Source organism: Castor canadensis, chromosome 5 (assembly GCF_047511655.1).
Source record: "Castor canadensis chromosome 5, mCasCan1.hap1v2, whole genome shotgun sequence".
Taxonomy (NCBI): Eukaryota; Metazoa; Chordata; class Mammalia; order Rodentia; family Castoridae; genus Castor; species Castor canadensis.
The window spans coordinates 74971213-74986698 of NC_133390.1; the positions used below are offsets into that span (position 1 = coordinate 74971213).

General features: G+C 34.2%; 1 protein-coding gene across 16 annotated transcripts in view; it reads right to left on the reverse strand.

The window, feature by feature from the left end:
- Positions 1–15486, reverse strand: part of Dlg1 (discs large MAGUK scaffold protein 1) — a 270953-nt gene that overhangs the window by 239467 nt on the left and 16000 nt on the right. For all 16 annotated transcript variants that reach the window (XM_074073460.1, XM_074073454.1, XM_074073452.1 and 13 more), the window contains exon 4: positions 7721–7887. In XM_074073460.1, coding sequence (XP_073929561.1) covers positions 7721–7887 — 167 coding nt within the window. The remainder of the gene's footprint in view (positions 1–7720; positions 7888–15486) is intronic.

Consider the following 15486-nt stretch of genomic DNA (forward strand, 5'->3'; position numbering starts at 1 on the left):
AAAAGAGGCAACACTTATTGGCTACCTTTCAAAGGGATTATCACACAAACTCTACTTTCAAAACTGGTTACTAAAAAGAAAATAATATAAACTTTTAAAAAGTTCACCCACAGTTGATAGAGAAAAGTACTTTTTATAAAAGAATATTAACTAATAAATACAAATAGTATAAGATTTGGGGGGGGATTAACATTTTGAAATCTCAAATGAAGTAACTGATTTAGTAAAAATCCTTAATGTATAAAAGTTAATTCAATATAAGGTGCTGAAGTACCACCCCAAACACACTTAATTGCAAAGAGGAAAAAAATGCTTTAATAACTGAAGATACGGAGGTCACCACTTAAAGTAATCAAACAGCACCACAAGTACAGCTATCTGATAATTGTGTGCTTCCTGATGTGCTGCACTACGAAATACAGTCATGCAATGCATAAAAACAGTTCAGATAACAGATCACATATACACAGCATATATGACATTGGTCATGTAAGATTATATCACCTAGTGATGTCATCTTAAATTTGTGTAAGTACGTGCTATAATGCTTGCACAATGACAAAATTGTCTAATGATACATTTTTCAGAACACATTCTTGTCATTAAGCTACATAAGGATTGTATAATGTTATCACTATAAGTCTAATCAACCTTTACACCTAACTTTCTGTTACTAGAAAAACAGGACTTTGGTAGAATGAGCTAAATAAAAAGAAGCAGCAAATTAGATAAAGACAGAGTATGTATTGTAAGACAACTGACATGGTCTCTTCAAAAAGTTAGTATCATGCGAAGGGAGAAAATGAAGAGAACTATTCTAATAGGCTACAAAAGACTAACGGCACTATCAGATTTGGCATGTACACACCAAACTCATTTCAACATTCCCACCCTGATCTTCACACTTGCCTTCTGTCATGAGGAGTACTGGCACAACCTTGTGCCTTTGGCTTCTTGTCCATATTTCATCCTCTTACTCCTCACTTGAGGCTTTCCTAGTATTGGACACCATTATCCTCTAACTGGATGCCACTATTCCCTGTACTCATAAACCCCCAATCCTGAAGTGTGGGGAAACTGCTGCCCACTAAAGCCAGAAACTCAAATTGTTTTCTTTCCCTGGACAGTCTTAAGATAGAGCACATCTTAGTCCTAAGATGCTGGGTTCTTAGAATCTAGCAATCCACCATACCGAATGGTAGGAATCATCTTTGTACTACTTTTTCACACTTTCCAGCCTTTTCCACATTTTCCCTCACTTCTGCTCTCTAGGAACAAATACTCTAAATAAAGTTATAGCGTCTAAGCCCTTTGCTGTAGGTAACGCTTTCAGGGAAACCCAGGTAAGAACAGAGACCTTACAATCAAATGCAACACCTGAATCTTGACTGAACAATAGTTGAATGCAAAAAGAATTACATCCAGATGAAATAAGCCACCCCAAAATACACAAAATGCACACACTTCATACACCTACCAGCTGTTTTAATTCCCTGAATTTTTGAGTCAGACATCCACAACTGGTGTTACATCTTTTCACTCAGTATCAGATAACTCCTGCCGTAGGCACTAACTCTCAAGTTGCAACTCTGACATACGCTCCTATAAGCAAACAAGATTTTCCCAACATAAAATGCCATATTCATTGTAGTCTTTAGCCATTTAACTGTAAAACTGTGCTGTCATTTTTATTAAGTTTTATCTTTTTAAACCTGTCATATGTCAAATTAGTATGCCACTCCTAAATTTTGAGTGTTAGGTCCAACTCTATTTTACGTGCAAGCCCTTTGATTTTAATTGTGCCATTTTTCATAGTTGGTGATTTTTTAGAAACATATATACTCCACTAAAGTAGAACTGACTGTAAAACAGTGTTCAAAGCAGCATTAAACTCAAAACTACTGTTTTTCTTTTGTCATGCTTAGAAAAGGTTTTCTTATTCTAAAATCCTAAGTTCTTCAAATGCCTATCAACAATAGAATGGATAAATTGTAGTATATCATACAGTGGAAGATTAAAAAGCAGAAAGAATAAAAAACTTCAACTACATGGAGGAAATGCATAAATATAAGGAAAAAAGCAAGCTGGTGAGTGGCTCAAGCTTTAAGAGCGCCAGTCTAGCAAGTGGGAGGCCCTGAGTTCAAATCCCAGAGCTACTTAAAAAGAAAAAGAAAAAAAAAAGCTTGACACGGGGAGTATATACTGTGTAATCCTGCTTATATACAGTTTAAAAAGAGGCAACGCTAATCTATGGTGTTAGAAATCAAGATGGTCCTTTGAGAAGGAAGAAGTAGGTAGTGAAAAGGAAGTACAGAGAGGAGACTTCTGAGCTACTGGGTATATTTCCATAAAATTCGCCAAATTTTAAAGTGAACAATACAGTGGATTTTAGTATATTTTCAACATTGTACAATCACTATCACCATCTAATTCCAGAACCTGTTAGTAGTCATTCCATGCCTTTTCCCTTGACCTGGTATATTCACAATGCAGGAATTCATTAAGCTCTGCATTTGTGATTCGTGCACTTTCATTATGCATGTTTACTGTACTTCAATAACTTTAAAACACAATCTTTACATGACTTTTGATTAAACTTGAAAGTTTGAACATATGCTTTTAACTATACACCTCCTAAAACTCTACTTAAAATGAAACATCTATTATTTTAAAATATTAAATCACAAGGTAAAAGAAAAAGGGAAGAGATACCACTCTTTATCACTCAGTCAGATAATCCCCCTCACACTTAGATGAACTCTGAAAGGTCTGAAAAAAAAATGAGTCTTTATATGCACAACTAAAAACAAGAGTAGTGCTGAAAGCTAAGTAAATATTCTTTCAGCTATAACTAACTTCATTTTTTTCTTTCTTTATACAGAGTCATACCTCCTGGCATATAACCTGCTTTCATTCATTTAACATATACACATGGTCTTCAACTTATAATGTGATTATGTCCTGATAAAGCCCATCATAAGCTGTAAATATGATACGTTGAAAATGCATTTGGTACTTAACCTATTGAACATCATAGCTTAGCAAAACCATACACTGCACAGTGCAGGTCGTTTACCCACGTGATCACATAACTGACTGAGAGCTGTGGCTTACTGCTGCCCAGCATCAAGAGAATAAAAGATAGCATATTGCTAGCCTGGGAAAAGATCAAACTCCAAAATTTGAAGTATGGCCTCTACTGAATGCATATGACTTTCACACTACCATAAGGTCAAAAAACAGTAAGTCAAATCACCAAAATGAAGAACCATCTACAGTGGATATGCAGAACTTATATTCATGCCTATTTTACCTTGCATTGAATGGCTATACCATAATGTGTTTATCCAGTTCTTTACTGGTGGTTATTTAGATTGTTTTCTTATTGGTTTTTGTTAGAAACTTTCTATGTTTTACATAGAATGCTGCAATAAACATTCTTGGACATCTATCTTTAATAATTTTTGTGAGTGAATTAGTATCATTATGTTAGCCCATAGGACATGAATTTATATTGTTAAATCACCTCTTAAAATGACTGCACCACTATGCTCTCCCCTACCAACTGCTGAAGAGTTTGTTTCCTCAAATTTAATCTTTGACAATCAAGTTATTTTAAAATATCCTGTCAATTTAATTTTTATCTTTGCAATGTGAGGCTGCACATCTCTTCACAGATTTATTGGCCCGTGTATATTTATTCTCCAAACTGCTGGTTCACATCCTTTAGTCATTTTGATATTGAATAGTAGCTTTTTTCTCAATGATTTGCAAGAGGTTGTAAGTTAGGTAAAGAAGGTAGGAAAATTAGGGAAATTAATCCTTTTGCATTATTTGACGAACTTTTTTTTTTTTTTCCTTCTTTGATTTTTTTCAGACGGGATCTTGCTATGTAACCCAGGATGACCTTGAATGCACAATCTTTCTGCCTCGGCCTATAGAATGTTGAGAATATTCATACACCACCATGCCAGGTAGAAGACACAAAAGCTCTATAATTAAAATTCAAAAATTGAAGGTGAAGTCCACTAGGAAATTCTACAAAGTACCATTCTTGATCTTCCTCCTCCCATCCCCGCCCCCAGTACAGGAGATTGAACCCAGGGTCTCACACACGCTAAGCAAGTGCTTTCCCACTGAATCCCATCCCCAACCTTTTTATTATTATCATTAGTAGCATTAGTATTATTATAGTTGCCCAGGCAAATGGTGATCCTCCTCCCCAGCATCCTGAGTAGCTCGTATTACAGGGATGGATTACCATGCTCTACTATCAATCTTTTAATTTTTATAGTGGTTTTTCAATTTTATCATGTTTAGAAAAAGTTTCCCTATTTCCAAATCATTTTTTTAAAATATGGTTTCATTTTTTTAAGTCTTTGCATCTTTGTTTCATTTGAAATGTGATATTAGGAATAAAACTGTATTCTTTTCTATCAATACAGAAAAATGCCAGTAAATCTGGCAATTTCTCTTACTCTTCCATCTTGCTTTCTTTCAGTCATATACTATTCCTTATAATCTCTCAAAGTGGGGCTGCATGTCTATCTTATTTTAGAATTGTTTTTATAAAAATGGCCTGCTTATCATTTTTTAAAAAATGGGAAAAGTACAAAAAAGAAAGAAAAAAAGTATTCATTACCTTGAAATAATCATTAAGCAAACCTTATTCCAAGTATCTTACATAGGCCTATGTTCAAGGTAGAAGGCAGATATACCAAGAAACAAACCCACAAAACTCTAAGAAAAAGGGAAATAATCATGTCACTTTAAAAATAAGTTATAATGCTGAGCATAATGGCTCACCCTGTAACCCCAGCTACTCGGAAGGTGAAGATCAGGAAGGTCTTGATCTGAGGCCAGTCCAGGCAAAAATTTTATTATCCCAAAAATAACTAAAGCAAAAAGAGCTGGGAGTTGGGGGGGAGGTATGGGGCTTAAGTGGTAGAACACCAACCTAGCAAGTTCAAAGCCCTGAGTTCAAGCCTTAATACCATCAAAATAAATAAAAATAAATGATATTAATTTTAATTTTACTACTTCAGAAAAAATAGAAGAAAAAATGTTACAAGATCATGAAGTAACTGACAAATGAGGATATAGTAAGGGGTTAAAAAAATGGATAGATGGATAAAAAGGCAAAGATAAGCATCATTTTAAGAAAATAGGGCAAGCAAGTCATTGCAGAAATTGATCAATTTCAAATTACTTTTTTGAAAATTAACCCTCGTTTTGATAGTCCTGCAAAAGCAAACATGAAGTCAATGAAGCAAGACCATGTTGCATGGCATTTTGTTAGAAAAATATTATTTTACCTTTTATCCAGGCATTTAGCATACAAATATAATAATCTAATTTTTGTGAAAGACACACAGTTTTTCAGGTTATTTTTCAAGTAATAATTCAATAAAAAAATTTTTTTTGCATTTCTTTTCATTTGAGTGGGTGAATTCTCTAAGTCTCTTTTCAGTCAGAAACATGACCAAAACAAGAGATCATGTCAATTATCACTTAGTCACATTTCCCATTCAAATGAAGCACAAATGGATGGCTAATAAGGGAATACACTAACTTTCTCTATAAGCACTCTCCAAAATATGGAAATTAAAGTCTCCAAACATTCCAAGGTTATTTTTTAAGTCATTATGACTATTATCTATTGGTGTGTTTCAAACTACTTACATTTCCAGAGTAACATCTATCAAGTAATTCTGTCATCTCGGTGAAAACAGTAATTCCTAGTAATTTACCTTAGCTCATTTTGGTTTGACGCATCTTTTCCCCCTTTTTAAAAATCTCTAGGACTTGATGGACACAACCCAATGCTTCCTTAATAAGTACAGATTCACATAACTAGAGCATTCTCCACATGTCAAGCCCAATGCAACATTTGTGATCATGTTCCTTTCTCATCTGTGTCCCAAAATAATAAGACATTGACTGTTTAAAGTTCTTATTTTTCTGTTCACTTGAGGTGCCATTACCATGTCCAGATCACATCTTTTAGAAGGCAGAAATAATATGTGCACCTCAGAATTTTGTAAAAGTTGAAATGTTTCTAATACTTTATTTTTTATAATGCTAATAACTGATCCTAATGCCTTATAGATTTTTTTTACATAAACAAGTTTTTTAACTCAAAGACTAATATAATAAATGTGAAATAGAAACTATATAAGTCCACTCTGTGCTGTTAGAACAGAACACCTGAGACTGAAAATTTATAAAGAACAGAAATGTATTCCTCACAGTTCTGGAGGCTAGTAATTCAAATATGTAGGCATGTGGTCTGGTGAGGGTTTTCTTGCTTCACCCTCACAGGGCAGAAGGCAGAGCTAAATTTCATAAAGCCTCTTTTATAAGGGCCTTAATCATATTCATGAAGGAGAAGCCCTCATGCCCCAATCACTTTTTGTTTTTTGTTGGCAGTATTAGGGATTGAATCCAGGGACTCACACATGCTAGCCAACTAATCATCTCTTAAAGGCTCCACATCTTAAAACTACCACATCGGCAACATCTAAATTTTTGGAGGCAGTAACTGACTTCAAACATTTTTAAATTTCATTTAAAATAGACCATGGAAATGAATTATCATTAAAAACAAATGACATATCAGCTGAAGAATAGGAATGCTAATAGAAATTATCCAAGAGAAAATAATTTAAAAAATGAGAGTAAAGAAAGTAAGGATATGTACACGCTATGACATTGACATGTTTAATTGAAGTACAACATATAAGGTCATACCAGAATTACTACACAGAACTATAAACTGGGTGCTAAGAGGTCTGAAATGCAAACATAAACTTGCCCAAAGAGTCAAATAAGCTAGACCAAGTCCTCTTCTTCTGTATCTCAGCATTCTCATCTTTATCATGATAGAGAGGGATCACATGTTCTGATTCACCCTGGATGCTCTACAATGCTAGAGCTTTATGCTACTTAATATAAAAAAGAAAACTGAGAAGCTACTTCATTACCAGATTGCTATCTCTTGTTGCTGCCCACCACCACTTTTCCCTGTCTTATTACTCACCAAACAGGAGCTGATTCAATATTCCAGGCACTATCTAGTATTAACCAGAAGGGACTAAAATCAAATGACTTTCAAATGACTAATGCTTCTCAGGCAGAATCCTCATTACAAAATGCTTCATTATCTCTGCTGTACTATATCCAATTGTACTAGCAACAGTATAGCACGACAAAAACAACAACAGAACATTATTGAGATATTCAAATTTGAAGTAGGCAGTTTTAACTACAAAAAAATGTAGAAACCAATGCTGACCTGAAGGATTATGGATCAGTCTTTAGTGAGTTTTAATGCAATCCTGCAAGCCAATATATAGGGAATCCTTGGGATCACTAAAGGTTCAGAACCATAAAACTACATTCTATTTCAAGGAAAGAAACAGAATCATCTTCTCCAAGTACAACTTCCATATTAATTATCACACAGATGGAATCTCACTGAAGTACTCATGAAAAGTACTTTTTAATAGATTACAACAAATATTTCAGACCTCAAACCAATCACAACATTTTAAGACAAAAGCAAGAGATTCTGAACTTTGATAATATTTTAACTGTATTCTCTTTATTCCATTATATTTTCCAAAAACAATCCATTTTAATAAAATGAAAAAACTTATTAGCCCAAATAAATTGATCACTGAAAACGTTTTAGAAAAAAAATGTTTTTTTATCATCTTACCTCTACAGTAGGACTAAGGCTACTTGGCAGTGTTTCTGAAGTCACAGTAGTGCTTGGAAGGCTGGAAATTTCCCAAGTATTCACAGCCTGAATTGGTTCAGACTGCTTTGAACGATCTATACATTTTGGATTATCCAGTAAGGTCACTTCATAAAATTCTTGAATATCTAGAAATGAGGAAAAGAAATTCAAAGGTATTTATAGTTTCTAATTAAATTATGCAATGCTAAAACAACATAACTCAAAAAACAAAATCTTCTCTCTTAATTAGAAAAATACATCCAATCTTATACTTTTTATAGAGAGTATTTCCTCTTATTATCATGTCACATTTATATGAAAACCTGCAGAGCAGAGTGAAAATCATAGGCATAAAAAATACTAAGCACAACAGCATGTAATGGGCTCTTAATAGAGGGCAGCTAGCTAACTGATACCAATTCTGCAGATATGAGTCATTACCAACATTTTCTATAGCCACCATTAATGTCCAGACTGGAAATGTAAGTTCCTCAAGAGGTTTTAAGTATCCTTACAACCAAAGTAAAATATATTTTTAAAAGATTTAAAATCAAAGAATTAGGACTTTTAGATATTCTCTAATCTGAATAAACTAAATATTTTACAGTACTTTAGAAATAATCAGTTAAAGTTATGACAAAACCCTCTAAAGAAACCATAAATTTACTTAGAATAGCACAGTACAATTGAAGAGATCAAATTACTTTGCTATCACATCTGGAAGAATATGAGCTTAGTATATTAACAGTAGTTATCCATACCAATCAGAAGCTCTGAGTGGCAATTATATAATGTTCAGATTCACAATGCGAGTTCTTTATTCACCTAGTGGTGTAATTTTGAATTCATTTTTTAAGGAAGAAGAAATTATTTAACAGCAAAGGTGGGCATTATCCTGCATACAATGATGTACAATAGCTATATCATTTAGACAGAATAACTTTTACTTCTTGTTTTTTATTTTGAAAGCAGTATTATCTCCTTTAAAAACAAACCTCAAGAGAAAGTAGGGATAAAGTAACTCCCTTTATCAGTTTTAATAACCAATGGAATTAAAGAATTTTCCAAGTAAAGGCCTAATTAAAAGCTAATGTTTGCACAGTAAGGATATTATCAATGTACCTTACCAGGTGTTAAGAATACTGCCAGAGAAAACTGGATGTAAAAGCATTTATAAGATGAGAATCACTACATAAAACTAACACATAATCATCATGAACGAAAAACAAAAATTCAAAATCAAAGCATCACCTACAGTGTCCTTAGCAAATTATCTAACCCTTTAAAGAAACCATAAGTCAGGTCTTTAGAACCAACTTGTAGTTCACAGGAAATACAGGGAATAGAAGAACAAGTTCAATGACACCAAAAGCAAGCCATTAAACAAAATTGAGATGGGGATACTTTGTAAGGTACCTGGCCTAGTTTATTTAGAAAGTCAATGCCATAAAAAGGAAAAGAAATAATTTCAATGTAAGGACTATGTATAAAAAAAGTAAATATACAGCAACCAACTGCAATGTCTGAGCCTTTGGCAATATGGGATAGGAATAGGCAGAGCTATAAAAAGACATTGTGAGAACAATTAGGGAAATTTGATGTGGACTACCTTCCAGAAAACATTAGGGAATATCTGTACTTTTTGTGTAGAGGTAATAGGTGAGGCATAGACATACTTATGTCATAGGACATATATTTTATATATGTAGGAGATACAAATTTACAGATACATTTATCTATACAGATCAGTAACTCCTACATGTATATCTGGTATATATGTAACTAATACTTGCATGCATGAGTTCCTATACTATTATGCCTCCAAGAGTACTGAAATAAGTATTGAATAATCATCAATATTTCAAATAGATTCCATCACTTATGAATCTTTAACTATTGTAAGTCAAGTTTCAAACCCTAAATTCCTCTAAGACCTTAATAATTGTAACAAAAGCATTGCTGTATTACCCTTTAGAACATCTCTAATGAAAATATACAACAGTGCTGGCAAAAACAAAAACTTTGCAGTGATAAAAATGTTCTCTAGTTGCACAATCCAAGTTTCATTGCTTCTTGAAATGGCTCTACTCGATCTAAGTCCTATATTCCTTATCTAATCTCCTATAACTGGCGAATCAATTATCCATCTTACTTTTAACTACATCAGAGTTAAGACAAAATTAGCTGAGTAAACACCCATTAGTATGGATATCATAATACAAAAAAAAAAGAAGAAGAAGAAAAGAAAACAGAGAATAACAGTGTTAACCAGGATGTGGAGAAACTGGAACCCTCCTATTTTTGCTGGTAAAAATATAAAATCATGCAGCTCATGTAGAAAATAGAAGGTGGTTCCTCAAAATATTAAAACACAGACTCATCATGTGATCCAATACTTCTAGGTATTTTTTACAATACCAGGGTTTGAGCTTAGGGCCTTGCATTTGTGCTCTACTACTTGAGCCACACCCCCTTTTACCTTTTATACAGGATCTCTCATTTTGCACAGGCCAGCCTGGATCCCACATAGCTAAAATCACAGGTATGCACCACCAGACTCAGTTTGTTGGTTGAGATGGAGTCTCATTACCTGTTTTCCTGGCTGGCCTCAGACCACAACCCTCCAAATCTCCACCGCCCAAGTGCTAGGATTACAGGTATTAGCCACAGCGCCCAGCGCCACCCCCATAATTTTGAAAACAGGGACTAAAACATGTATGTATGCCAATGCTCACAGCAACGTTATTCTTAACAGTTAAAAGGTAAAAACAATCCAGTGTCCTTCAAAGATGACTGAATAAACAAAATGAGTTATATACATATAATAAAACATTATCCTTAAAAAGGAAATGTTGATGCATCCTACAACACAGATGCGTAAATCTTGACTGTACTATCCTTAAATCTTGAACATATTATCCTAAGTGAAATAAGCCAGACATGAAAGAAGAAATACTTCACATTTATGAAGTACCTAGAAGAGTCAAATTCACAGACAGACTGTAGAACAGTGGTCACCAGGAGCTGGGGCAGAATGAGGGAATGGAAAATTAATGCTTTCAGTAGTCATTAAGTTTGAGTTAGTGAAAAAGTTCCAAACATAGATAATGGTGATGGGTACACAAAAAATGTAAGTGTATTTAATGGCAAAGCTGTATAATTAAAAATGACTAAAATGATAAATTGTGTTATGTATATTTTATAATAAAAAATAAGTTGAGCAAATGTCTAAGGGCATTCCTAATTGAGTCAGTGCATGGGATTTAATGTACAGGATCTGTAATATCTAGTTAGCTATTTAGAATTCTTTTTTGCTGAGGTCAAGGAAACTGGTATCACCAGATAATTCCCAACTTAAAGAGATTAATTACCATACTTACTCACTAAAACTATAAGCAAAAGTACTGAAATATTTCTGGTGGTAAGCGTGGTGAAATCTTTGACTATGACAATTTGCCATGATCTTTACATTCCTCAGGCTCTTGAGCTATAGGTGCTGCTCTTAAACCACCCTGCTTAGAGACTATTCCCCCACTTCCTTGCAGATTATACTTCCTAATTTCACTCACTCTCAATAAAACTCTGCTACTTTTTTAAAAAATACACACACACACACATATCATCATAATCATAATCATTTTAAATTTTAACCCATAATCTATCTTGAAATCTTAAACATTCCACAGCTTATTAATTTTATTTCATTTTTCCACCTCATCTTTAGGGAGTCCCAAGAATAGTAATAAGCAATATAAGAGCACTTCTTCAGAAACTGTCTATTACAATTCCTTCAGACATGTCTGCTAATTTTTTTCAAAGGAGCATCTATTCAAAAAGAGCACCCTCTGGAAAAAATGCACATACATACTGAGCTGTTCTTATCAGTACAAAGTACCTATATTTTATTTTCCTGAAGTTACCAGAAGTTCTTGAACTTTATAGTTAATCTACATTTCACATGTAAGAAGAAATTTGCATCACTGATCATAACTATAAATTTTTTTAAAAGCTAGATTACCACTATGACATGATTATTTCTGGACATCCTAGGAGTCAAAATAATACTTCCTACTCTGTCTTTACTAGGGAAAATAAGAGAGTTCTGTAAGGTACTTAGCCTAAAGAAGTTATCATCCAAATGTAGAAGTCAAATGGAAAAGCAAATGGTAAATACCCATACAGTACAATCTCTTATATTTCCTGAAAATCTAACAGCCAAAGTCATGTAAAATTCAAGTTATTTTCAAAAGAACTTTGTGAAAATAAAAAAATAATAATAATCAGTTTACCTTCAACTTTTAAGGTGTTCAACCAATAAATGCTAATGTAGTGAAATAGGTTTTAGAAGAGGGAAAATAAAGAGTTAAAATACTGAGCTAGGATACAATAATAATGCCTTTGGAAAACTGAGAAAATTAAGGGAAAAATTATATAACACCTAAGGTTTTTTGATTTAAAAAACCTAGAAAGGAGCTGGGGATATAGCTCAGTGGTAAAATGCTTGCCTGACATATATAAGCCCTAGGCTTGATAGCCAGCACCACAAAAGAAAAACACCTAAAAATGTTATTATTTTTATAAAATTTGATGGCAGTAGTTTAAGATGCTCAGAAATTTAAGTATATATTTACTTTAAATCTTTACTATTAGGGCTGGCTGTAGAGAGCCACTTGGTAGAGAGCCTGCCTAGGAAGCATGAGGCACTGAGTTCAAACTCCAGTACTGCAAGAAAAAAAAAAAATTCTACTACTAAACATATATAGGGAAATTTGAAAATTATTAGATGAAAGGGGTGTGGGGGTCATCTGGGGTTGTCTGAAAGTGGCTATACCACCAGGAAAAACTTGAAAATCAAAGTAACTACTTCTCTGAGAGACAACGAAAATTTCTTTCTTAATGTTGATTTATGTAAGTTATATGTGTTTCAATATTTAATGTCAATATTAAAGGGTACCTATAATTTTACATACACATTATGTAAAACATTCTACAGCAAAACAATTAATGCTTCAAAAGTCACATCTAAAGAGTAGGAAATACTCTGGAGTTAGTAGGTATAGGTAAGAACTTTCTCAATGAAACCCCAGCAGCACAGCAACTAAGAGATAGCATAGATAAATGGGACCTTATAAAACTAAAAAGCTCTGTTCATCAAAAGAAATGGTCTCTAAACTGAAGAGAACACCCACAGAGTGGGAGAAAATATTTGCCAACTATACATCAGACAAAGGACTGATAACCAGAATATACAGGGAACTTAAAAAACTAAATTCTCCCAAAACTAATGAACCAATAAAGAAATGGGCACGTGAACTAAACAGAACTTTCTCAAAAGAAGAAATTCAAATGGCCAGAAAACACATGAAAAAATGCTCACCATCTGTAGCAATAAAGGAAATGCAAATTAAAACCACGCTAAGATTCCACCTCACCCCTGTTAGAATAGCCATCATCAGCAACACCACCAACAACAGCTGTTGGCGAGGATGCGGGGAAAAAGGAACCCTCTTACACTGTTGGTGGGAATATAGACTAGTACAACCACTCTGGAAAAAAATTTGGAGGCTACTTAAAAAGCTGGACATCGATCTACCATTTGATCCAGCAATACCACTCTTGGGGATATACCCAAAAGACTGTTACTCCAGAGGCACCTGCACATCCATGTTTATTGCGGCACTATTCACAATAGCCAAGTTATGGAAACAGCCAAGATGCCCCACCACTGACAAATGGATTAAGAAAATGTGGTATCTATACACAATGGAATTTTATGCAGCCATGAAGAAGAACGAAATGTTATCATTCGCTGGTAAATGGATGGAATTGGAGAACATCATTCTGAGTGAGGTTAGCCTGGCCCAAAAGACCAAAAATCGTATGTTCTCCCTCATATGTGGACATTAGATCAAGGGCAAACACAACAAGGGGATTGGACTATGAGCACATGATAAAAGCGAAAGCACACAAGGAAGGGGTGAGGATAGGTAAGACACCTAAAAAACTAGCTAGCATTTGTTGCCCTTAACGCAGAGAAACTAAAGCAGATACCTTAAAGCAACTGAGGCCAATAGGAAAAGGGGAACAGGTACTAGAGAAAAGGTTAGATCAAAAAGAATTAACCTAGAAGGTAACACACACGCACAGGAAATCAATGTGAGTCAACTCCCTGTATAGCTATCCTTATCTCAACTAGCAAAAACCCTTGTTCCTTCCTAGTATGGCTTATACTCTCTCTACAACAAAATTAGAAATAAGGGCAAATTTTTCTGCTGGGTATTGAGGGGGTAAGGGGGAGAGGGAGGGGGCGGAGTGGGTGGTAAGGGAGGGGGTGGGGGCAGGGGGGAGAAATGACCCAAGCCTTCTATGCACATATGAATAATAAAAGAAAAAAGAAAAAAAATATTTTCGCTGAGCGCAAAAAAAAAATAAAATTAAATTAAAAAAAAAAAGTCACATCTATCAATACTATTTTATCAGGGCTTGCCAAATATACTAACCAGTGTAAAATAACAAATGTCCTTCAAACATTTGAGGCATTTAAGTTCAATTCAAAACTTGAATCTTTACTACGAAAATGTAAAGAAAATGGGAGAGTACAGTAGTAATTAAAAGATTAACAGATTAAGAATGAATGATCTCAATCAGGAACAGTGGCTCACTCCTGCAACCCCAGCTATCAGGAGGCAGAAATAAGGGACATTGTGGTTAGAGGCAAGTTTGGAAAAAAAAATTGGGGAAACCACATCTCAATGAAAAAGCTAGTCATGGTGCATGCAATGCTTGTCATATCAGCTACACAGAAAGCCGAAGTAGGAGAATGGTGGTCCAGGCCAGCCCCAGGCAAGAAACTTGAGATCCTACCCAAAAAACAACTAAGACAAAAAGGGGGTGGCTCAAGTTGTAGAGCACCTGCCTAGCAAGCACAAGGCCCTGAGTTCAAACCCCAGTACCAACAAAAAGTAGTAATAATGAATCCATACTCATCTGGAGATCCACCTAGCTCACCCTGATAGATACAAAACATAATTAAAATGGTTGATTACATTTTGTGTGTGTGTGTGTGTGTTTGGTATTTTCAAGATAGGGTCTCACAAACTTTGCCCAGGTTGGCGTCAAACATGATCCTCCTGATCTCTGCTTCCTGAACAGCTAAGATTATAGGTGTGAGCCATCAGCATCCAGCCAAATGATTACATTTTCATTTACTATCCAGAAAAAAAAAAATTTTTGAGAATAATGATGCATGAAAGCAAGCAAGAAGGAAAAATAAGAAAATGCAGAAATGTTAAAATACGTATTAGGGGAAAAGTATATTGATGACTCACAACTAAAAACATTAATTTTGCTGAAACCACTGTATCTGTCTTATCACAGTCTATTTCTTATTTTTTCATTTTTAGTCTGCAATAGCTTTCCCTATTTGCTACTGTGGACTAAATTGGGTTCTTACAAGAGCAATTCCCAAATAAAGATCTAAATTACAAGGCCACAAAAACTCTAAATGTCCATGTAAAAAATTCTTAAAAATTAAACATGCAGTTATCCCAAAGGATCTAAGCAGAAGCATTCCTATCCATTAAAAAAAAAAAAAAAGTCCTTTGGAAATCTCTAAGATCACTTATTTCAGAATTCTCTAAATAAGTAAAATTGTCTTAAGTAAAAAGTTTTCATTACATTTATTATTTTCTTACTAGAATTGAAATTCATTTGCAAACACTAGGAGTTAAGAAAAAGTACAAAAA